General features: G+C 40.9%; 2 protein-coding genes across 2 annotated transcripts in view; one reads left to right on the forward strand and one right to left on the reverse strand.

The window, feature by feature from the left end:
• The window catches only part of LOC135242268 (COP9 signalosome complex subunit 2-like), a 46,386-nt gene that overhangs the window by 7,397 nt on the left and 12,417 nt on the right, over positions 1 to 26,572 (forward strand). Inside the window, exon 3 of the mRNA XM_064313279.1 lies at positions 5,452 to 5,557. The gene's annotated coding sequence lies outside the window, so the exon portion shown is untranslated. The remainder of the gene's footprint in view (positions 1 to 5,451; positions 5,558 to 26,572) is intronic.
• LOC135242272 (fibroblast growth factor 7-like) lies at positions 1,294 to 12,609 on the reverse strand. Its single transcript, XM_064313284.1, has 4 exons — positions 11,887 to 12,609; positions 10,819 to 11,413; positions 3,546 to 3,652; positions 1,294 to 3,302 (listed from the first exon to the last, which is right to left on the reverse strand). Exons 2-4 carry the CDS (start codon positions 11,102 to 11,104, stop codon positions 3,084 to 3,086), a joined length of 612 nt encoding a protein of 203 aa, XP_064169354.1. The 5' UTR covers positions 11,105 to 11,413; positions 11,887 to 12,609; the 3' UTR covers positions 1,294 to 3,083.

The raw sequence follows: 26,572 nt of genomic DNA on the forward strand, positions 1-26,572 counted from the left end.
TCTGTATTGTGCCTGATGCCTGTACTCAGTTGGGATATAATGTATTGTCCTTGCTGACCTTGTTGCCTGGTCACAACCTTAAAAGCTCAACCAGTTAAATAATGGTTAAGTAATAATAAATAAACAAACTGATTCCTAGACTCCTGCTTCTTTTTGTAATTTGATCAGAAAAGGGAGCATTTGCACTGCGTATGTTTGGCAACGCATCACTGCTGGGCTATTACACCACAGGGCATGTTGTTTTGTGTTCTTGATTGACCTAGTGTTTTTCATAGTTTGTGAAACTGTAGTGCGGGTAGGTGTGGCCAGAGAAGGTTACCATATGCAGCTGTGTAAGATGTCCTTACAAGGCCATGTATTTAAGTTTTTTTAAAATTAACATTCAATGCTGATTTCAAATATTTGTTTCATTTTTTCAAATTTTTCAAAACTCAGAAACACACATCTCTCCCCTGAAGCGCCTGCAGCCAGACACTGCCTCCTTCACAGTAGGGCCCAACAGCTGAGCTGGGCAGTCTGAGGAGTCTGAGGAGTATATGTTGTGCATAGGTAGACTGCATTCTTCTGCTTGACCAGAGGAGGAGCTCTTGTAGGACAAGGCAAGGACAAACCCTGCAGAACGAAGCCCTTCCTCCCTGAAGGATGCTGCCGCCAAAAAAAATTGGGCCTCCCAGGCCAAAGTTGCCGTTTGCAGCATCACTGCAGAAAGAAGGGCTTTTAGCTGGGCACGCAGCCCCAGTGGCCTCTGTGAGATGACGTTGCGTGATAAAACGGCGGGGTCTCGGTCCGCGGGGTGGGTGAGAGCGTGCGAGGCCCTACTCTCATTCGCAGGAGTGTCTCCTGGGCCCGGAGATGGGATATGCAGCCGGCCTTGAGTCAGAAATGTGTTTGGGTTTTGAGCATGTTATAAATGATCTGCCAAGACTAACCTTGCGTGACTTGGCACAGGCCTTCACCTTGCTCATGCACTGTTTGGGTCAAACTGATTCTGAGCTTTGGGCACACTTCTCCCTTTAGTCATTTTTTTCTTCTCTCTCTCTCTCTCTCTCAGCCAGATGTGAACCCAAACAGAAGGTAGAGCTCTCATTTGATCCCTCCCTGCATGTGTCTGGCAGCCTGCCAGAAATTTTGCACCAGCTTTCTGGAATTTACCAGCTATTGAATTTCACTCCGTTTGTCATTTCATTTTTGAAATAATAATTATTGCAATCAGCTGCGGGTTTCTGTGATCCTCAATGAAAAGGGGGAAGGGAAAATTAAGTGACAACATATACACAAGCACACATGCACACATTTATACTCTCAAACTCTTCTGTTTTTATTGATGATCACAGAATCACACTGTTAATGGTGGAAAAAAAAGTTGAAAGTTTTTTTCAGATTTCACAACAGGGAAGAGAGTTGAAATGGTAATGGCTATATGACAGCTACAGAGACTATAATTTATTCAGACGAAGTCCATCTGTAGTTATTGCACTGCTGTGACAGCATGTTGGTTGATGGTCTTGCTTGGAGTTGCTGGTTGTAAATGATACCAGAGAGCCGCTGTGACGCAATGGGACAAAGGAAAGCGCATTTCAAACAAAGGGCTCAACTTGAATTTTTATATAAATAACATAAATAATAAACAACAACGAGGATAAGCAGATAAACAGGACCACACACAGTGGAGGAGTGCAGGACTGAAGCAGAGTGGAGGCATCAGAGGAGAGGTGCGAGATGTGCAATACCACGGGTTTTATTTTTTACACGCTGAAAATGAACAGGCCAGCACGCCAATGCGTGTGCTGTTTTGCTGAATAGATAATCGGGGGAGGGCCTGATATGTGATAAGATAAAAGATTAAACTTACAAAAGAAATGGGGATGAATGAAAGATGGAATGTCACAAGAAGAAATTAAGAATAACAAAGGAATATGTTGTAGCAAAAATGTGAATAGCATAGCTGAAATACCATTTCAGAATATATTTGAAGGGATACTGCAGATATAATGCATGTCACCAAAGTAGAATATTCATAGTATAAAAACACGACAAACCTATTACAAATACCTCTGTTCCCTAAGAACTCAAAAGTTTGTTAGCAGCTTCAAACTCCTCCATCGTTAAACTCAGAAGTTTATTCATTTCATTTCATATTCATAGCAGCCATAAAAATATTGAAGGGATTAAACAGCTCGGATAAAATGTACATGATAGCCCAATATAGCATGCATTTAACTTTATTAGACCACACTGTGTTGCTCTGACTTTGCTGATGGTATATTTTCCTGGCTTATGGTCTTCTGTGGTGGAATAATTTGTCTATTTGCTGGATTATACCTTGACTGAATGCTTCTGGTACATATTGTGAATGTTTAATGAACAGTCCTTAATGACCTCTTCACTGATTAATGAATTGCACTTTAAAGCTAATCTAGTAATCTACATTAAGTGTGTTGAAATGTAATGGTAATGAAAATAGCCATGATAATAATAATAATACATTGTCATTGTCTTCCCGCATTCCAAGCATCTAGCAAATTTCACTGTACTATAAGCCTTACCTTAATACTATAGGATAGAAAATGTTTACATATTTTATTTCTCTCACATAATGCAGAATAACAGAAGCCTATAAGTTATCACCTTATAACAAAACCAAACAAACAAAAAAAAAAAACGAAGAAAGCAAGTGTGCTTTAAAAAAATGCTCCTCAAAGATTTGCATTACTGTGATTAATTCACACTGTACGTCCACTTCTCGTCTGACCGAAGTTCATTTAACTGTAGCTTATGGACAGTAGCTACAGTAAAATGGGAAAGACCCAACTGTGTGACCCACAGTGTATGTCAAATAACTGTTTACTACCGACAATATTGTTAAATAACTGAATATTCCTGACAATGCATCGCAAATGCGACACCCTATAATTACCTCTCCCAAAGATTCCAGATCCCAAAGTGAGGTCACCAGTCTAGGGTCACTGCATCCTTTCTCTACAACCTGCAGATTATCTTTCATTTCACTCTTACAGATTCCCTTCATCATCCTCTCTCCCATTCCGCCATCCTTCCAGCCTCCCCTTGTCCACCCTGTAGAGTCACTCTGTCCTCTTCTCTTCCTCCCTGCATTTCAAAGGGATGAAGTGACAGGAGATGTTCTCCTTCCTGGTCTTCCTGCCCCTCAGAGGCCTGCCCTTCTGAGACAGAGCAATGAACATCTCCTTCCCATTTGGCTTTGTCCATTTGGCGGAGGAGTACGCATTGAAGTAGTTTTCTAGGAAGACCTCCTTGAAGTTGCAGCTTTCACTGTAGGATCTCTGGGAAGCAATATCAGATAAAAGATTTGATTATTCAGATCTCAGGTGTCTTTTTATGGGTGTTTGACACCTGTTGTGCCACTTAAACTGTCACAGACTGGTGTGCCAGGTGTGCCTCTTGTCTAATGAGAAATTAAAATACAGGGAAAAAGCAATTCATCAACAAGTGCAATGAATGAGCACAAAAGTGTTCACAGCTAATAATCTAAAAGACAACAGTCTTAATAAAAGTTTAAAGTTTACCTTTGCTTGCAGAGTGCCTGTCCGGTTCATAGCGATGTAGAACTGACTTTTGACCCCTTTGATGGCCAGAATGCCCCCCTCTGAGACTGTCCGAATCTCCAGAATACCTGCAGCAAATCAGAGAAATCCTCTGCTTAGCAATCAGCTTAATCAGAGCAACAGGAAGGGGAGGGGGGATGTACTCCTAATCCGTTTGTGGCCCCTCTGGTTTTGGTTTGGAGTTGTTAGATGCTTTGGGTGGCCGTTGAGGACTGCTCATGCGATTGCACATGTGGGAAGCAGATTAAAGACTTTTTACCCCGGGGGGGGGGGAGCGAGACTGCCCCTCCACTGCCCGCTTTGCACGCTAGTTTTCACAAAACCACTGCTGAACTCTCTACACACACAAAAAATGATTTTTTTCTCTCTTTTTTTGGATGGCTGTGGGGTGTATTATGAAACATCAATAAAATTCTGCTTGAAAAATATGCTATGTGCATATTACAGAGGTGTATTATATCTCTGAAACTGTATATATTGTATGATGTTTTGCACAGGGAGTTGTGTACTTGTTGGGGTGCATTTGATACTGAACAAGGGTCAGTGAGACAATTAATCTGAACTGCACAGACAACATGTACCTTTTCCTTTCACCCTGTACTGTACTGTAAGAATACATGAGATTTTCAAGCCCTGTTTTACAGCTGATAGGGGGACAAATGGGTAAAAAAGGCACTGTTGTTGTCTCTGTCAACAACAAACACTGTGGTACTTGTGGTCTATTGGTGGCCAGCATTGCTACTCCTCATTTTTCATGATTTTAAAACACAACTCTGTGACTCCCTGTGTTCATTTGCTTTTTTTTTTCTTATTTGGATTATTGACATTCTGAGGCTTTTCACAAAGCTGCAGTCCTGGTTTGTCCTTCACTAATTTTGTTCATATGGGGAAGATGGGGTTCAAATGTAATGCAATGTTTTGTTTAATTGTGTTGCAGATATTTTCAAATGAAAAATCCTGTCATATTCATAGTGGATGTTTTACTTAATGTTGCCTTTGTAATGAAACACACTTGTCATATCATATCACTTACAATTTCCTGGTACACTGAATTCAGAATCATTGACAGTGTATTAGACAGCCCTGGCTTTTGAGTAATAATTTTCAGAATTTTCTAAGATGATGTATGCAAGCTATCAGGAACCATTCCACTAATATTTAAACAGTAACACTGCACAGTCTAACAAGTGCTCCTTTTTAATCTCAACAACACTCTTCTTGAACTGAAAAAGAGTATAAGAACTAATCAAATAATTCCTTCCTTTCTTATTCACTCTTGCAGATGCAAACATTTTTTCTTGGATTCAGAGCAGTGATCTCATTCCTTCGATGTTCCTATTTGGCTCCTCATAATATAACAACCACAAATGTAACATTCCCATATCCATCAATTCAGTTTTTCATATTTCAGATGATTATATTAATAGGAAATTAACTGATTTTTCTGTGAATGTAAGATAAACAGCTCTAGCTTTTAGAGTTGCATTACATTTGTTGAGATATCATTACTTGATTAAGCCAATACTGAACAGCAAGATCTTTATATTACATTGATCAGTCCTCAAATGTTAAAAAAAGATTCGTAAGCTCTCATGAAAGAGAGCTTAAGAATGGACAAGGGGACAGAATTTGCTCATGTTAATTCACATATGTGATTTATGCAGATCGGTTTACAGTGATTCTAAATGTGCCCAGAAATAGGCAGTTTCACACAGTGCCTCAGGGGAATACCTCTGAATATGTAATACTTTATACTTGATTACTTGATTTGATTACTTTATCCTGGGAACCAGAAACTATATCAATTATCAAGTGCACCTCCCTTGTTTATATATAATTATGTCTTCTGTATCTCCTCTATTTTCAGTCATTCAAGTTGCGGTGGACCCTACTATTGGCTCTGACATCTGTCAATCAAGCTGAACAAGGGAGTTCCCTCCATCAGGCATCTGGATAGCATGTAGACAAGTCAAGTGAGTTTGAATACTATGATTTATTACATTTAGGCCTTCAGTTAGTGACATTTAGATATGTAACATACAATACATGTATACAGCTAACTATTTACTAAACAATACAGATTAGCAATGTTGCTCAGGGGTACACCAGTACCTCAATTATACTTTGAACTTGCATCCACTGAGTTACAAGCACAGTTCCCTAATCATTATACTACACTGTGCTAGGCTGAATGTGTATTTGACAAATCCATGCTTTGAATGTCCCATCTATGCATTTTCATTTTGCATGAGAGTAGTTGAAGAAGAACGTCCATATCAGTGCAATCCAGGCCTATATATTTTCCTTTATACATTTCCATGTATATTAAATGTAATAAAATATGCCATCCGGTCTTATACATTTATAATTGACAGTTCAACAGTGGCATTATACGGTAGCTTATAATACCTGAGTCCATACAACAAAGCAGTCTTTTTGTGATGATGAATACCAATTTAATTTGGCCAAACACTTATTGTAGAACAGCAGCTGTTTCCAATTAGCTCACCTAGTTAAATACATTTACATTTTTATTTTTATTTTACAAAGCATTTGGCAGTCCTGGGGATACACTACTGGTGTGAAGGCTTCTTTTCTATCGTAAGAGGAAACAAAACATCTGTGTTCATTAGTTAATTTGTCACATGTTTGCATTATTTTAACAGAGGTAGTAAAGTAAAAAACTTAAACACTTTTCAGGCCTTTAATCTTTTTTTTTTAATGGGTGGGGGGGGGGCAAAAAATCTTTCATTTCCAACCAGCCACTATAGGGAGAATGTGTTTACCAAGACGATATAAAAAAAGTGAATTAATTGTGACAAAGTTATTAGTTCATGTTTCTGTTAAAGAATTGAGAAATGTGATTCTGAGGGTTTGTCAAGTATTGTTTCATCTGTCAGCAATCCTGAAATCTAAATCGCCCAAGAATTAAATTGCCTTTTTAAAAAACACGAAAACACAAATTATTGCGGCATGCTGTTGTTGTTTTGTGAGAGTTGCGTGCTGGTAAGACAAGTCCATTCCAGTGTCTGTACACATGGAAGTCTATGGGGAAAAAACAGGGTATTTCTCTGAATGTGGACTTCATTAGCGTTTAGTGTTTGGACAGCTGCAGCTGTTCGGCACACACTGGGAGACCCCGCTGCACACACATGTGCCGCACGTGAGCCCCATCGTTCGGGGGAGCGGATTCACCAGGGTTTCCCCTCAGCTTGAAGAAATTTATCCCTGCGCTCTGGCGCAGCCTTTTGGCGGAGTAAACTCAAAGTAAACTAATTTGTGGGCGATCCCTAATACCGATACTCTCCCTGGACACGCAGAGCGGCACTTTGATTCCCTTCTCGTTTGGGACGCGTGTCGCACGGGCAATCCGTCGCTAAGCAACCACTACTCATTGGCCTGCATCGCCATCCCACCGCAATGCCCAAATACCACTCAACCACTTTGGGGTGGTCCCTGGTCACCATCTTGACATATAGTGTTACATCTAACTCTCTGGTCGTTAATGGATTCCCTTTGGGTTTTTACATGAACCACAAGTATATATGTGCAAGGCAGGAAGTACAGCGGAGTTGTTAGTAAATGGTGGTGTAGTGGTTAGTTGTGGTGGAGTGGTTAGGGTACTATGAGCAACAAACTGTTACTTGTTGTATTAGTTTGGATCTCAAGGGGGGAAAAACCGAAACGCTACACCAGAAAGAAATATGAAGAAGAGTTATGAAACCGCTCTCTGACAGAACCCTTCAGAGTTATTATTTTTCCTACTGCTGCCTTCACTGATAGTATTTACAGGACTCTGGTGTAAAACCCAGCGAGCCGTCTGCATGGAAAGCGATACTTTGCTTTGCATGCGAAGGAAAGCTCACATTTTCTCCATCAAATCAATCAAACCCATGCCGTGAGTAAATGCTGTCCACATAACAGGCAACAGCTCTGACAGAAGACTCAAAATGTTTGTGTAAGCACTGAGAAGACATGATGTTCAGAGAGATGATGGCAGAAATTGTAAGAGGTCATGAAGCCATTATAAATGAGGGCTTACCTTGATTGGATACAGGTACCTGCACTGTGTTCTGACTCCTGAGCTAGCTAGTAATTCTGTGATCTCCATGGTGGTACTACCACTCAGAGAATGAAGAGGCATGTGTTTGTGATTTGAGGACATTCAATTAAAACTGACTTTTTAATTGAGTTCAAAGTGTATGCCATTAGCCAAAACACAGCATGGCTTAATTTGGTTGTCAGGTTGTTTTAATGTCAGAGCTAGAGAACCAAACGCGGCAATGCAAATATAAGAAACTGCTGGCTGTGTTCAATGACGCCAAAAGTTCTGAGGGTTTTGCCCTAGCGATTCAAGATGACATTCAGGGAGGTTCAGTCAACACAGTCTGTACATAAAAACGAGGGTAGCTATGGAGCAACACACACAGGCACCACACACACGCACACACATGCATATTCACACATTGTACATGCATGTTTACAGACCTCAGACCCTTTGTCTTAAGGTTTTCTTTTCAGCGATTTCGTTGAATCGCTGGACAAATTGTATTGTATTACATTAATCTATATTTTATCTGAAAATGACCCAATTTAATACAAGACACAGTTGCTAGGTGGACAGTAAATCATTTGTATGTATAGCCTTCTATCAGGCAGATAGTTTTGATGGTATACGAATATGGTGGTTTCACAAAACATTACTTTTATTTATATTAAAGATATGTGAATAAACATGCCGATAAAACATGCTCATTTGAATGTCACGGTTTCTGCAGCCGGCAGGCAGTCTTGCTAGCGCAAATAGCCTGAAGAACACTAGCAGGCGTCTTTTTTCAGTTACAGCCATACTCCGTGCTGGGCTGGACAGCGGCTCATCCGCGTGTCTCCATGTGCTCTGTGCGTGCGACCGCGGGCCACATCTGGGCGGAACTGTCCCCTCGCTTCACTTCGCAGCGCCAGCCGTTACGCAAGCATCCGTTCCTCCGTCTGCAGCGGAGACCCGCTTTAGTCACGCCAAGCCTTCGCGGGAGCAGACATTCAAGTGAGACACTGAGCGGGCTGACTGCCCTTCGTGTGGGTCCACTGTCTATGTGTTTTAGGGGTTTTAATGCCTTCCTGAGCAATAACACAGCTGGCGTCACTTAACCGAAAGTTAAAACCACCTCCCTAGCCCCTGCAATGAAGTTAATGTAAAAAAAAAAATTATGGTGGAGAATGGTTCTGGTCAACATTGTAAGACTGATTTTTATTTTATTTCAGTAGCTGAGCAGGCGTTGAACATAACATGTATGTGCACTGTGGATATGGTGCAGTAGAACTTATATATACATAAGTGACAATTATACTGACAGCTTTAGTGGAATTTTTTTGTACACCATAAAGCAACACTGCCAATAAACATGTTTGTAAAATGTTCAGTAACTTTATAAGCTTGTTAAATCCATCATTTCCACCAGAGCTGAAGGGAATACATCTCTTCAAAAATAACAGGTGTTCTGGTCCCAAGGCTCTCGGTCTCTGTCCAGCTGCTGCATCAATCTAAACCGTGCACCCGAAGCCCTGACTCATTTTCATAGACATGTGGTGATGCACCTTCAGTCTGGCACAGAATCCCTACCAGTGGCAGCAGGGGCATCATCAGGGTTTATAGGCCCCATGAAAAGATCTCAAATTGGGCCCCACCACCTCAGGCAACCCTATCCTTGCACAGTTACAGCACATTTTTTGATGGTTTCAGTCAGTCAGAGCCCTTGGAATCATCCCAACTACCCCCCCCCCCCCCATTATATAGTGCCCCTGATTGCCAAAACTGAGCACTGACTGTGGCCAGTACTCAGGCTGGGTGGCACACAATTGGACTCATTGTCACCTGAGGAGGAACAGCATCCATCGGCATGGTTGAGTCTGTCTCCTGAAGCACCAGCTGCTCATGAGGTTGCAGCCTACCAGCTCCAGGTACACATTAAGAAGCCTTATGAAAATAATATAAATTGGCTAAAAAGATTGACCGCTTCATCCCCTTTAAATCTGTACTTGTTCCACATCCACTTTCTACCCCCATTAGTGCTGAAGTATCACTGCACATTAACTTCATCCTCATAATGCACATATCATGTGTTAATAAGTGCTACATAACACTAGACTCATAACAAGAGCATCAAGTATTATTCAAGTGCAATGTGGTTATTATGCATGGTCTATTAACTGAAATGATGTTATGGTCTTATTAACCGGAGTTATTTACGCATTGTGAATGCATTAATTTCATGTTCATAAATACATACATAATGTAGTAAGTGCTGCTTAAGGTCATAACAAACACATTAAGTTTTTGAGTACAATTACAGTACATGCTCTATAGAGCATTTCATGGATAACGATAAGGAAACTTAATTATCTTAAAACATAAGAAACTTAATTATGTGCTGTTTATCAAGCATGTAATAGAATTCAGCTCGTAAATTATGTGGAATCTGTTAGTCTCATTTAGTGCTTATAAATATGTTATGTATGCAATATGAAGATGTTTTAGCGCACTCAAACAAATACTATGACAGTTTCTAACAGAAACCAGGGTCTGCAATTCGTGAGAGAACCCTTCACCTCTTCAGAATTGTTGTTAGCCAGACACCTGTTTTCCTTTTATACAGTCATTTTGCGCATCTGTGGTCTTTCAGTAAAGACCAGTGACCCATCAGCTGTCTGATTACATTATCCAGAACAGTGTACATGTACAGCGTACTGTCTGAGATGCAGATTGTACTTTTACAAGTGATCATTTTAGAGATCCTTCCTAGTTCAAAACCTTGATGAATTCACCAATTGAGTCAGAGCATGTACTGTATTTCTTAACTCCTTTATGAAAACACTAAATAACAAAAATTGAGTTCAGCATAAACCAAGCAACTAATAAACCATTCTAACGAGCTCTGTATCTGTGTCTGAGTAGTGGATGAGAGATGGGAGTGATGGAAAACCAATACATGGCGCAGCAATGTGATAGGGAGATTTAAAATGTTAATGATTTAATGAACATTTTCTCAGCTCTACAGGGGTTACCTTGGTATGTTATTGAAAATGTGATGGTTCAGCCATCCTGACCTTCATCAGAAGTTTTCTGATGAGGGTGAAGGAAACTGACACCTCATGTTTTCAATAACAAAGTAAAAATATATTTCCTTGAGAGCGTGACCTTTATAATTGAATACAATAATTGAATCGGGTGGCTTACTGTAGCAGTTTGTGGGGTCTTGTGTTCCGTTGATGCTGCCATTGTCGTCGATAGTGAGGAACCACTGCGTCCGACTGAAAAGTTGGCGGATGCGCACATCGCCGCCCTCCATGTAGTCGTAATTCCGGCCGTTGCGGTCCTGCTTGGAGCAGTTCATGATGGCGGCCAGTTCCTCCGGCGTCCTGTCACCGTGGGACAGCGGCATGCTGCCCAGGAGAAACACCACATGCAGGCACAGTCCGGAGAGCAAATTTGGCACCTTCCTTTCCAGCACCCATTTGTGCATTATAACGCAATGCTGTGGGTGTCCATGAGCAACATACTGGAATGACAGTTTAAGAATGGATTTTAAAAAAACAAAAAAAAAAACGCACTGTTGCTGGTGGCTCCTTGACTTGACCGCGTATTTGCACAAGGAGGTCTTGGAGAACTGAGTGCTAATGCTCACAGCCTGGTGCTCTCACAGTGGCAAATGTGCGGAGGCTTTGTCTGTAATCCTCTCTTCTCACCTACACTGTTAGTGCAGGTAAAGGGAGACCGTTGTCTCCCACTGGACACATTCTCCCTCTCTAGGTTACTGGCTGAAGAGTATCAGCTGAAAAACACAAGAGCAGTTCATGGTGTAATTTCCTCAAACACTATAACCCTTACAGGTAAGAAAACACAAGCACATCCCCCAGCTCAGCACACATTCACAGTCATTACATAAGTTGCATCTGTGATACACAGCCTTATTTAGTGGTGCAGTCCAGATTTAAATAAGGAGGCAATACAGTATTGAACTACTGTAAATATCTAACAGCATCATCTGCTTTGTCTTGTTTTCTTGGTCTTCATTCCACTCCACTCTTGTAGTTGAAACCTTGTAATCCCTGGCACACTTGTGCTGAACCCAAACTCTTTCAGAGGTGATCTTATTTAGTTGGGGAGACCGATTCAGGGCTTCTCCTTTGTCAGTTGATCTCTGACATCGTCCCTGTCTCCACTGGTCTACCTATCAGAAAACCCACCTGGCTTATCTATATTGTGCTTTGATAAATAAAATAAAAAAAGAGAAGCAACACATACCTTCAACAATGGTTGGATGACTTTCGCTTGATGCCAGATGATGACCTTAAATTCCAACCCCTACCTCTCTGAAATGTGTTTCCCCCAAAAAAGGAATCGAAGTACAGCGATTTCCCGGTGCCGGGGCAGGGCTCCCACTGCCCCGTAGCTTCCCACGTTAAGTGCTCCCTTCCAGATCGAGAGGAAGATAGGTCTGTGCATCTTCGCCGTGTTGTCATTGGTTGAGCTTAGAAAATACCTCTTTCTGACCTCCCACGAGACCGAATACTGCACAGCCAGTCAGTTGTCACTTGGGCGCAGTGAAAACGGTACATTTCCTACCACGCGACTAGCACGAACGGCAGAGGGCGTCATAAACTCGGATACTATGTAGCTTCTGTGGTTTGCAAAAAGGTTATAACTCGCAAATATCAATCTTAAATGTTTTATGAGACACGTCTCTATACCCCCTCTCTTTCTGCAGTAGTCCAGTAAAGGATAATGCACCTAAAAGTATTTACCTTCAAAAAAAGCAAGTATTATATTTTAAACACGGTTATAAGCCTATACATAACTAATTTCCCAAACATGAAATGTGTTCCTCGCCCCAGAGGCTACATATACGCATTTTGTCGTTGCATGTTTCCATTAGGCAGTTACGTATAATACTAACTTAACTACCATGGTGATGTTTAATAGGGAGGAAAAAAGCCTTGGACCTGGCGAGGATTTGTGGCGCTGTGATATTTCAAATGAAGACACTGCTTATTAATACTTGGAGGGAGTGAGCTGCGTCAGTATATTCAGACTTGGTTTTATTTGTTAAACTCCACGATGTTTTCGTTCTTTCTTTTTGAACCACATGCTCTTCTCCTGGAGAGACGAGAGCGACAGACCGCCCCAGGAGACATCAACTACTGGACTGGTCGTGTGTCCTCTCGTGAACTCCAGCTGTTTCATAAGGACAATAGGCGTAGATTCAGAAAAATATCAACCATGTTTTCACTCAGACTTGGACGCGCACGATGCACTGTATTTGTTTCATATGATCTCTAAAACGAAGGGGCTTGACTCTGGCAAGGCGTTTATGAGTGAGACCAATATTGTTGACCTAAAAGTTTTTTTTTTATATATAGGGAGACCAAGTAACTTAATGCATGCGTTATTTGTAAAACTAAACTATGTGCATATGCGCGTAAATCTGTAAACTAAGCTTCCACTGGAAGCTAATCCCTTGCGTTTAGAGCCAAGAATCGAATATGGCTCTTGACTGCTTTACAAAAGCCTTAATCAGAATGGCTGTCCTGTTATTTAACTATTTTTGTGATAGTTTTAATCAGGTGAATATTGGCGCACTTTAGCCCGAACAATGGGACTAATGTAATCGAAGTAATTAATTTTACATCTGTTGAGAGATTATTATAAACTATATCGTCACACTATCATGTAACTAGCCGCCGAAATGAAACCTCATTATTGGGTTCAGGGTTTTTAAAAATATGACCATAAAATACGAGTCATTAGCATACCAATGCTATTTAAAATATGTTCTTTTGGTTTGTCGTGGATTAAACATCAAATTAGCCTACTTTGTGAAGAATGTTGAGAAATACAAAGACCATACGAGACAATATTATGAAAAGCTTTAAACCTTCTATTCGAAACGTTCTGAAACGTTCAACAAAAAATTGCTTAACGAGGCTTAATATGTTCCTGAACAATGAGTTAGAAACCCCAAAATTTGCACAGATTAAGCTTTGTAGCTATGTATGGATAGCCTAGGCCTACTAACAGCACACGAAAGGACAATGCACTTATTTCAAGGAAAATGCCTTTTTCAGCATATTTGTAAATGTGTCCATTACAAATAGGCTAATCAACTTCATGCGACTGTCGCGACATTTAGGTGTAGTAGCTAGTAGCCTACATCATTAATGAGATGGCACTGTGAAAACCGAGTTAAAATATAGGCCAGTCAGGGTTTTTATTTTATTTTATTTTATTTTTTAAAAGTAACTACTGGTGATGATCATTCTTTGTTGTGATTGACGTCATAAAAGACTAATTGGTAGTGTTAATTGCGCAGGTTTCATGTTTCCACTTGCGGAAGTCAGCCCTGGGCCCGGAGACTCGTAAACCGCGCAATATGCAACGCTAATAATTTCGGCCAGAAAGATCTTTTGTGGTGCATTGACTATTTATAGGCGCTTAGGGACTTATTGTGTGCCTAATTTTAAAATGGTTTTAAAACAATAAAACTTTACCTTTTAACTGATTTACACCCAGCTGGCAATCTCAGTAAAATCAGAAGTCGTTAACTGATTGCGGCGAGACACGCAAATGTGCGAATAATCCAAGAACATTTTCAGAAACAGTTCTTCGCATCTTTAGTAGCCCTGCATGTCAGTAACGCAACTATAGAATCTCATTAATTTTGAAACGAAAAGTCTAAAAGTGGAACTGGCAGAAAAATGCTATAAAATAAATATGGTTTATTGCTTTTAACCCAAACTCCAAGGAAATGATGTAAACCACCTTTCATAAAACCCATTTGGGAATTTAGCTTTAAAAAATACTGGATAATTGTCTGTCCGTGCAGTAAAACCTGTTTTAAAGGCCACACAGTTCAACAGACTTCAAGTCAAATGTTTGCCAATATGTGTAGTAAATAATTAAAAATGGCAAACAATAAGAACAGTACTATTTCAAGACTTTTCCATGCACATCCCAAAACATACTGTTCTTTAATAGCTGTGTGTATTTACTCAAGTTTACTTTGGCATAAACAAAACTTTAAAGGGTCTTTTTCATTTTAATGCGTGAATGTGTCACATACATCTTCACCGTTAATTCAGCTACCCAGAATAGGTAGAATGGTCCTTTTCAGAATACATCACCACGAGTGGAGTCTACAGGCGCCCCTCTGGCTTCTACACCTGCAGTTCCTTTCGATCAACAGGATTATGGCCTAAGGAATAAATTGGCCATAGATTTTCTTACCTCTAAGATTAATGTGCCAGGCTTGATACCTCTTTGAAAAAGCAAGGATTTGAATTAATTACGCTTCCAATGTCTTAAACATAACAGTTCTTGTCAGTCAGTCAATTTATAGACAATGTTTTGTACTGTAGAACTGGCTGTTCTACAGTACCCTCAGTAAATAATCTGAGTGACCTTCTCTTTCTCTTTCATTCTGGCAAATAAGTGTAGTTAAATACTCAGAATTTATAGTACTATTTCTGTGGTTGCTTCAACGGAATTTGACCTGCAGACTCACAATATACTTAAAAGCATTCCTGTACATTGTGGTGCACAATATTTTGAGGTTTAAAAGTCTTCCAAGCTGTGATCACACATTTATGCTGGTACTTTTTAAAAAATGGATTGTGTTTGAGGTTGGGCTATTATTAGAAACTGGATTAAGTCACTGTAAGAAGTGTTTGGGTGAAGCTTGTGCTTTCTAAATTCCATGGTAATTGGTTGGCAGTGAGACTGTGTTTACTGTGAGCATTAGTCTATATATAACCACTGTACTCATCTGTTCTAGTATCTTGCTTTCTTTGGCCATACTTTTTAAGCTCACCATTCCTAAAAAACAAGATGAAATACTTTATAAGTCAGATAAATTACATAATTTGAAAAAATTGCTGTAATGAGATGTACAGTGTTTTCCAGGAAAGCAAATTTTTTCTGTGTGACAGGTGGTTCAACAGTACCCTCTATGAATTCCTCACAAAATCTTTCCCCAGTTATTTTGTATAGGTGAAGGTCAACTTCAGCCTAATTTATAGACAGACAGAATGAAGAAACAACTGGGGATGATTGAAGGAAACATACTTTTTATGATTTCTGTCTTCTGAATGTTTTTGTTGAGTTCACTATTTTGTTGGCAAAATGGAATTCAGTTATTTCTTAATGCCCGAGAGGTCAATTCATTTCCCTGCCAGAGTCAAAACACAAGATGGCCCCAATTATTTTTAAAAACAAGTCATGAAATTTAGATCAAAGTATCTTAAATGACAAGGTTTTCACAAAGTTGCGATGTTCCAGGAATGAGACTGGCGGCTGTGAGATCATGTTTGTAATCCGGAGCATAGTGAAGAGCACTGTTTTCAGTTTCCACTCATGATCACACACATCATGCACCCTCATAAACTTCACCCCTGAGTCTCTAAGAGACCATCGCCACGGTAAATTAAATCTGCACTTACTGTGAGAGGGACGCGTCCAGCGATGAGGTCTGTTCTGTGAAGAGGAGCATGTTGGAGAGCTCGCTGGAGCCATGCAGTGAGGGCTTCTTCCTGCAGTAACAGTGGACACACGGCCCTAATGAAGCCTGTGCTTTGAAGCTGCCCTTCCTGGGTCCCACAGAAAGTATGTGCTAATGCAACAAAAGGTGACAGATTGTACGCCTTTGCCAAGGAGAGAGAGGTGCGAGGGGCCACTCATGACAAGGCTGGTCGATCAGCCCATCAGCTCGGACCCCTCAGTCAGCAGATTCAGGCACACAGAGAGGAAACAGCCTCCCCACAGCCCCCTCCCCCCCAGCCCCACCACCACACCTCTGCCTAGTTAGATTGTGCACAGTATATTTACTGTCCTTCCAGATAACCATAATCTTTTTTTACTTATTTTTTTATTATCTTTTGTATCATGTTTGAAGTTTACCTAATAAAAGGACACACTCAAGCCAAGTTTGACTTAACCTAAAAGTATTGTGGAATATTACGGGGCCCCCTATGTGCCACTGTTCTCAAAGAGTAAAATCCTAAATCAAATACAGCATCATTAAATGGACACAATTTTCCTATTTCTTATTTGATTCAAAACAGTTGTGGTCCTAAAATACGGAAGTGAGTATGTGCAGATTTCCAATGCTTTTTTCCCCAAAGAGACTTTGTTTTTTGCAGAAAATAAGGTCTGTGGTTAATGTAAACCTAAGAGTGTTTCGAGATAAATTACAGCCATTAACATCTCAACCGTGAATTTTGAACCCGTTATGTGCTTTAAAGAAGTAAATTGCTAACAAGTTGCTACTTTGAAACTATATAACGGTCACATTCTGGCAACCGCCACTCAAGTTTCCATATTATCCCGCCTGCACACGACAACCCTTTGTAGTTTCAATATAGACTACCCGAGAGGGAGGGACGTGTATCGACCACCTGAAATGCTAACGTATTTCAGAAGTTTACTGTCTATTTATTCAAGAACTGTCTAAATGAGAGAAAAAAACAACTTCATACATGTCCATTTTGTTATATTTACTTCTGACGTATTTGCAGGCACAGAAAAAAATTGCGAAAGTACTGAAAATAAAACCCTCCGGAGGGTAACAAGGACTTTTGTTCGACATAAATAGCCTGTTCAGTTTTTACTTCCGATCGAATTCGCTGAGCTAACTACTCACAGTTTTTACAGACTTAGCCAGCTGGCCATGTCAGCTAACAAACTGCCATTACATTGTACACCTGTCTAGCACTAGGGTAGGAGCCCCCTTTGCCTCCAGAACAGCCTGAATTTTTCACAGCATAGATTCAACAACATGCTGGAAAGGGATTCTTTGCAATTCCTTTCCATTACCGAACCTGGCCCAGAATTCATGATCATATAAGGAAGGAGGAAAACTGCACATCCGCGGTTTCAAAGCACTTTTCATTGGCCCATGGAAAATCAATGGGTGACATCACAATCACGTTGTCTACATTTTGTCTATGATTTAAGCAGATACACTTCCAAATGCCATCAACAGTCACATCAGTGAAGACAAGTGAACCATGTTTCACAGATGGGGGGGGGGGTGCTTTGGATCATGAGCAATTTCATGCTTTCTCCACACTTTCTTCTTTCTATTGCTTTCTAAGACTTTGTTCCAGAACTGTACAGTTCTTTTAATGTAGTTTTTAGGAAACTTTAACCTAGCCATTCCGTTATTGAGACTTACTGGTGGTTTGCATTTTACAGTGAATCATCTATGGTTATGCTGTTATAGTTTTTGCTTTATGGTAGTGTTTGCCATATGTTCTTGGTCTGTTTGACAGTTGAACGGGGGGTTTTCTTAACAGGTGAAGGTATTCTTTGGTCATCCACTACAGTGGTCTTACATAGTCTATCAGGTTGTTTGCTATTGCTGAGCTCACCAGTGCATTTACAACATGTCAAGCAGATAATTTTGACACACCCAATGTTTTGGCTATGTCTCCATCGATTAGTTCTCATTAGTTTTCATTCTCATGATGGCCTGTTTTACTGGCATTGACACTTATTTGGTCCTCAAGTTGAGAAACAACAGCAACAGACTCCAAATGCAAATTCCGCACTTAGAATCAGCTCTAGACCTTTAGCTTTCTTGTGCATTGACTCACAAATTAAATGAAGACACACTGCTGGCCAAAATGGAGGACTGTACATAAAAAGAGTTGTAATCCCTTCATGGAAAACACAATATAAATATAAATAAATGCGCGGTAAATACCCTCAAATTAAGGTTAATATTCTGCACTTTAACCTGATATTCAGGTATTAGCCTGGTGCTAAGATTATGACCAATTATAGCTGTTGGGTGGCTGGTTTGGTTGGCGACTGTGTTACAGGTATGAGGCACATGGCCTGAGATTGATTCCAGACCGTGCAGTGTTAATTGTGTAGCTCCACAGGGCGACAAGGAATTGCCAATTGCATCACCCGGGGAATAGGAGGGCTCAGTTGGATAGGGTTCAATGTGCATCACTATCTAGTGACCCTTGTCCTCCTGCTGGGCACCTGTACATTGCAGTTAAAGCCGTTATATAGACTCTGACTATGCTCTGCAGGTGCTCAGCTGTAGACTGGTATGAAAAGAAATTGCTTGAGAACCGTGGAGGGCTACACTCTCCCAAATCTGCAGTGGGGTTCCCTCATGTAGGCGGCTGTGCAGCAAAACATATACAGGGGCTCAGTAGCTCTCCAGAATTATACACTCTGCCTTATACTAAAGAAAGCAAGTTTTTGTTCACTAATAGCATTTGTTCAATTTTTCTTTTGTAAATCGACTAAGCTTGTCTACTTTTTCTAAGAATGTGGAAACGTGGGTTGCGATTTGCATTCGCACTGTAATGTAAAACTGGGTGTCATTGACATTGACATCAGTATCAGCCAATATGGCCTGACAAGGGTCGGTCAATTGATATCAGCCCCAGAGTGTCCATATTGGGTCTCCCAATTAGAAAGACATCACAGTTCACTTGCACATTTGCTGTCCCAGTGGGGCACTCAAAATTGTCAATCTGTCTCATCTCTGAAATGTTTCCATAAATTTGAAGGCAAATGTCTTCCCTGCTGGTTGCAGTCAGCACTGTCAGGGATTGATACCAGACTGTGGGGTGCACTCAAACTCCTTAGTAGCACTGTAGGATGCTGCAAAAACATATTCATACTATTGTTTCATTATGTATAGACAGCTGGATATTTACTGAAATATTTCAGGTTTAGTACTTTGCACCAATGATTTGAACCTGCAACCTACTGTTAACAAAAAAGTTTTCTGGCCAGTTTGACCCACTGCTGCTTCCTACAGGTCTAATATATGAACACATTGTGAGTTCTAGTGCAAGAGGGGAGTTCACAGATCCCAGATAATTCACAGGCAGCTGTTCAGGATCATCGTCTTAGCTGCTCCGACTCCGATCAAATGCTGATACATTTAAAAACAGTGCCCTTCTTAAACTGACATGTGGGTTCTTTAGTGAGATTTTTAAAAAGACGGATCTTAAAATAACCAGTTACACAGTAACCTAGGGAGGCTTTGTGTTGTTTTGAAATGATCTGCAGGTTTAAATTGGTTTGGTCTGATGATCACAGCCTTCATAAGCTTCTGCAAACTAGGACCAGCTGAGTTTTGCTCTTGTGTGTGTATACACGTGTGTGTATGTGTGTGTGCATGTGTGCGCCCTTGCATGTATGTGTGTGCATGCATGTGTGTTTCTCTGTGTGCATGTGTGTGTGCGTAAGTCTTTGTGTGTATGCACTTGTGTGTTTCTCTGTTTGTGCGTGCTTGCGTGCCTGTGCGTGTATGTGTGTGGTGATGTCAGAGGCATTCTGAGGTGAGCCTTTTGGCAGTGTTTCCAGGCAGTGCACCAGCAGGATGCGAAGAGCACTGTGGAAAAGGGTACCGGGGCTGCTGGTGAGGTCATGACCTGGTAGCCCTTCATCAATATGGGAGAGGTGCATCGTTCTTCAAAGGGTTAGGTTTGAATGGTCTGGCCTGGGTGCCCTGGGACGTGGCCTCCTCCATCCCTGTGCTACAGCCTCTGGTACAAGCTGGGTGGTGTACAAGCTAAGCAATCCATTTACCATCACCAGTGGTGGTCTTCCCCTTTATATTTCAAGAGGAATATTTGTCTCCACACAGCAGTGTCTTTTCTGAGAACTGCCATTCCATTTTTTAAATTAACCATGCCAGTAAGAATTTCCCTGTTTTCAACTCGCATATCAAATGCTAAGCTGGTGTACCCAGATGAGGTGTACAAAGAGGATGCTGTTTTTGTCAAGATTAAACTGGCATGACAAAAGATAATTTTTTACTGAAAAAAGCAAATGGGTTCAGGAAAGATAGCTGTCCTCCTTGTCTGCTTGGCGTCTTCCTTCTGTAATTGTTTCCAGCCGACTGACTTTTGGAAAATGATCAGATACTGATCCTGGATTTTTTCCTCTTCCTCACAGAGATGTACAGCCAGCTGCCACATCGTTTTGCAGACCACTAGCTGGTCTGCACGGTTGCTATGCAGGAAAACTGTGCTTTGTAATTTATAACTGTAAATTGTAAGATTTAAAAATATATATTTTTGCCTTTTTGTTTTCACATCCCAAGACTGTTACTCAGTGGAGAGAATGTATTTTGAGCTTTGTATTCAGAGGAGATTTGGTTTCAGAAAAAATGAATCCCTTTCAGTAGGAAATGAGGTCAAAAGATGTTTTACAGCAGGAAATTAGGTCATAAGGGACATTTTTCTTTCATAAAAGGGGCTGCTTTGCAAGTTCGTCCAACAGTCACAGATCTCTTCCTTCTTAGTGCACATGGCCCTCATTCTCACACACTTGCTCTCACGTTACCTGAGCTGTCAATCATCTTGGCAGGAGGCGTGGTTTAAAGGAGGGTCTGAATTACTGCCCTAGAAAGACCTGACTTTTTGAAGGGCCTGTTATGGACAGGAAAAGCTGGCAGTGAGGACTGCTTCCACACAATCAAAGATGTAAAAGATTTATGTAAATGTGCAGTTTTTTGGGGGGAGACATCCACCAACTAATAGACACTATAGCTGGAAAAGCATAAAGCAACACTGGAGTAGACCTTTGAAATCTTCAGCTTGTTGGAAAAAGCGATATCCTTGTTTTTGATAATAGATTAGAAGAGATATTCATCTGCGACAGGTACTCCCCTTTGATTCTTAAAATCCTTCGCTTTTTATAAGCAAAGAATAAAGGGTTGAAAGAGGGTCACCTCCATGGTAATAGCTCGACAATTTATCAAAACAAAACAGAAACACACATTTTAAGTCAGAAAACAAAGTCACGGTGGTGTTCATATTTGTGTGATTACGCAACTTAATCATCTGGTTTGCTTCTTCTATTTCGCGCCTATTGACATGAGTCGCACGCTTTGATAGCTCCCTGCTTTCCCTGTTTTCTCTTGGTGACGATTTATGGGAAAAGCCTCTTAGAAAAGCCACACAGAGCATTCAGTCTGTTGATGCAGACAGGAATCTGGACTTAAGCCTTGTTCCCCCAGTTGACTCAACTTCAATGCTGCTGTCAAGATAGTTCTGAAATTCTTCCATAGCAGTTAAGTGAAAAGAATTATTTTTTAAAAACGCATTGCACTGAATCAGACACGAATCCACCAGCATATCTGGCTATGGCTAGCTGCCTTCCTGCCTGTACTCAAGTGATGCAACTTCACATGGTTACACAGAACATGGAACATCTTCAGATTCTGACTGACCCTTCAAATGGTAGAGCCCCTACCACAGACCAACTGACTTAGAATGGAAGTGGCTCTCCTGATGTAGTCAAAGTAAAACTGTTTTACCACTAGGTGGCAAAAGGTCACTGAAAGTGGGACCAACCAATAATGACTTCATTGAAAATTATTTCCAAATAATGAGGAAATACAATAACAAAACAAAATAAAGTTAGCTATGAACTGCGCCAAGCAATGTGTAGCCAACACAACGTTCACTAACTATGTACCTCTATCATGCTATTATTGTTATACAATACTCACAATAAAAGGGGGAAAAATAATTCACATAGTGGTATGTCTGTTTGAAAAATAGACAATAGTTGTAGGACATCGACTAACTACGGCACCTTAGGAGAGCCTACTCATACTCTTGCAGGGTGTCCAGATACATATAGTCTAGAACATGAACTGCATCTCTGCAATGTCTGCTGTGACAGAGCAGGCCAGTGTAAATCCACTTCCCATCCCCGCTGCATAGCGGCTGTAAGTGTGGTGTGCGCACCGACGGGCCGAGCATGCTCGTGCTACGCGCTACTTCGCCCCGAGCCTCCGTGACCCTTCGTCTCTGACACGCCGTTGAGCTGAAACAGGTGATCAGCCTACAGGCTATCTGTGGGACTGGGACTTTAAACACCCGGGGTGCTTCATTAAGGCCTTTTTGCAGCTTGAAGGCGTTTACCTGTGTGAGCACAGATTCGGTGAGAGGAGGCAGTCATGTGCTCAGCAGGTGGGCCAGGGAGTCGGGGGTCTGCACGGGGCCAGATCTGACGTTAGATCAAGCTCGTAGAGGTGCACGCACGCGAGGAGCATGACTGCAGGCGGGAGGAAATAACTTTTGTAATCAATTATGTCCTAGACCGTTTGAATTTATAACTCCAAGGTGCGCTGCAGTAAAAAAGAGCAATTTAAACTAGGAGACATTACATGTGTTTCAGTTTATGCCTTCCCGCTAACACGAAAATTGGTACTCCAACAAAAGCCATAACTGAAAAATATATTTTATTACCTTAGGTGAAAACTAAAAAAAAAAAACACATGGCTGGAAATTGGGACACAGTTCAGAAAATATTATTTACGGAATAAGAAGTATTTTTGGTTACCAAAAAACTGGTTTATTTTCACAACGTATAAAAGTTACAGCCTCCTTTATCGCAATCCTCTTTATTTTATAACACTTTTAAATTTGTATGTAATGGCAAAAATGTCGGCTACGTGAAAAATTAGAGACATATTTTCAGTGTGATTTTTATGCTACAGAAATAGCACGGAATCACCAGAGAAGAAATACGAGACGACTGAGAGATGGAGAGTTCTGGCTGAAGGAAGGAAAGGCGCGCACTGATGGATTGCTTCAGAGCGGGCGGTGAGAAGCCAACGCGCATTCAGTCACGGCGTATCAGGAGTTGCGTGAGAGATTTCTGTATCTCACACGCTCCCGTAAATCACCGCTGAACAGTAGTAACTCAAAAGACTGAACTCTGAACACATCTGCTTTTGATTTTAGGGGCACACATCTGCCAGGGCTGGGACCACCTTTTAAGACAGCGAGAGGAAGAGAGGGAGAGAGAGAGAGAAGAGAGGGTGAGGAAGGAGGTGAGGGAGAGGGAATGACCTCAGAATCCCAGGTATAGCTCATCAGTTAGCGTGTGTACAGCCAACCTGAGCCTGGGTTTGCAGGAGTGCTCTCAGTGTATTTGTTTAAACTCACTTGTCATGCTCAAAAGGCTCAGGGTGAAGGCACCATGAGCGGGACCAGGTTGACACCTGATGTCAGATAAGGCCACCCAACGTCCAGGGATGTGCTTGGCAGAAAAAAACCAATGGTCAGTTATTTCAGCTGAGGAATCACCTTATGTAGGTAGGACTTATTTCAATAAAGTGGAAATTCAGTCAAGTTCAACCATCTATATCATTACACTGGTTAAAATCTGACAGAATAGATCAGATTACAGGAGGCTATCCGGGGTCAAGGCTATATCTATAGCAGTAATGATGGTATTCGAGGTTGTCACATTGCTGATAAACATAGCAGATCTGTATTGAGTGCGGACAGGATGATATGGTGAACAGTGTGAATAAGACGATCCATCAAGATGATTTAAAGCTCAGCAAATCACTGCAATGGCATGTGTTCATGTTCAGAGTGTTTCATGAAGCATGAGAATGTACACTAAAGAATGGGAACACGAAGCAAGCAAATGCCCTGTCACATGACCACTGCACTGTCTGTCACAACACAGCCAGTTTGTCCAATTAATACCAAATAAAAACTCCAGTTTTTGTGATGGCTGTAAGAAGCCTAAGCTATCAGGGCAACTTAAATGAAAGAAGGTAAAAGTAAACAGATGGATGTGTTGATTTCAGCTGGTACATGAGGGCAACTCCTGGTTAGATTTGAATTTGAAGGCTGAACAATTGAGGTTAGGGCTGCTGTCATGATGTCTTCCTTATAGTAAATTGTGTTCCTTTTAACATCATGCTCACCCATAAGTGTGACTCTGATTTGACAGTTGACATTTTTTAACATAAAAGGACTTCTGTTTTAACATTAAATTTTACATTTTTGCAGCACTTATCAAAGCATAAAGCAAAGTGCATTTCTGTTCGTGACAACTTACCAGGTTCATTGTGGTGAACTCTTTAGTTATGTTGGTATAGTATTTCTTTAAGAAAGTGAACACTATTCTGGCCTAACACCCTGCAAAGTAACTGGCAGTATGAAAAGAGCTATTGCTTCAATTACAAGAGTCTGTGTCAGTCACTACAGTGGTCTTCCGTGGTCTACCAGCTTGTTTGCTATTGCTGAGGTCACCAGTGCGTTCCTGCTTTCTAACAATGTACCAAACAGATGATTCTGACACACCCAATGTTTTGGCTATGTCTCTGATCAATTTATTCAGCCTCATGATGGCCTGCTTTACTGGCATTGACACTTATTTGGTCCTCAACCCTCAACTTGTAAACTTTATTATGCATCAACTAATGATGCAAGAGACTTAGCTGGCCAAGAAACAAGCAGCCAACTGTCTGATTCCTTTTGCTCCCCTAAAATTGGGGGACTATGTATAAAAAGGTCAGCAATTCCTACACAGATCACCCCCTCAAATTCCTCAAATCAAATTAAAGCTGACAGCCTGTATTTTAACATCATATTCATTGTTTTATTTCAAATCAATATACTCAGTATATATTCTCCAAAAAACAGAAAAGAAAAGATGACCAAAGGAGAGAGAGCACTGAGAAAGAGCAGACTCCTGTTGATAGGAATTGCTTGCTTAAGCTGAAGAACTCCAGACAGGGTCTGTGTTTAAAACAGCCCTGGAACAGTGCAGTGCACGTCAGATTCTAGGTCACACCCAGATTGATTAATGGCTTCTCACTCACAGAATAAACAAGTCCTGATGAGGAAACAAATGTGCATTTCCTGTCAATAAGACATGGGTATGAATAAACAGCACAAGTAAACAGCATCAGTCTCTTTTAAAATACCATTCAACTCTACAGCTAATTACCGACTGTTCTGCAAACAGCCACATGATGCTGAGTCCTTTTCGCCAAAAGAAAGGCACAAAGATTTATTCAATTTGTAGCATAATATGAATGTAGCATGAAACAGCATTACATAAAATGTGCATAATGTGACTAATCAGATTACATTTCGCCTAAGTGGTAACAGAGGGTGGTGGGCATTTGTTTTTCTTTGAATTTGTGCATCTGGCTAAAGTCCAGGCCACTTTGAAAAGTCTGAAAACCATTACCTTGCACTCACGGTCAAAAGTGCAGCAAGTAAGGCATGCTGTAGAGCAACGCCTGACCAGAAACGTGTGGGAAGAACTACAGCATATCGTGCAAAAATCCCAATTACAGCCTGACACATCTGTGCCGTGCAAGGCTTCTGGAGAAATGTGTCAAGTAGGAACACCCACACCGTCACTCACACCATGGAAGCCTGAGCCTCATTGCTCACACTGACGTGATTAGCTTGTTCCGGCATAGCGCATGTGTTCTTCCAGGAAGGGACCGAGCAATTATCCAGCGGGCACTTCTTCCTGCCAGTAGCCTGCACAATATTTCATTTCAGCAGAAAACTTTCTTTATTTACAAGGAAATAAGTATTTTTCAAAGGAGAGTTTTATGCCATTTATAATTTGCATGTCCTGGCTTAATGTGGTCATCTTTCTACATGTACTCACTTTAAATAGTTCAAAAGTGATTTAAAACTGGAAATTATTAATTATTATTATTACAGAAACATTTCATCAACAACTTAACCTGAGTAACATTTTTCAAGGAGGCTTCACAAATTCACAAATAAAATAAGAACCTGAAAGGCATTCAGGTTTGTTTTCAGTGAATAAAATGACGTGCACTGAGCAGAAATTGTTTTTAAAATGAGTTTAGGGAACATGCCCGACTGTCTGGCACATGGCACCTAACACCCTGTTTCAATAAAAATGGCAGGGTCCAGAGAAAGGAATCCCAAGACCCAAAGGGGAGTGAGTAGATTAGGAGGGACATACAGACATGCTGTCTTTTTGGTTGTGCAAAACACTAATTATCTGATCCATCTGCTCAACCGTTGCATGCTAAACTACAGTTTGCTGTAGGTGATGTGTCCCGGACACTAACGACACGCCGCCGCAGTGAGGGAAACATTTGTTGAGCATTATCTAAATGTCATCATGTCCACGTGACCTGAGGGTTGCC

The sequence above is a fragment of the Anguilla rostrata genome, chromosome 16 (assembly GCF_018555375.3).
Source record: "Anguilla rostrata isolate EN2019 chromosome 16, ASM1855537v3, whole genome shotgun sequence".
NCBI lineage: Eukaryota > Metazoa > Chordata > Actinopteri > Anguilliformes > Anguillidae > Anguilla > Anguilla rostrata.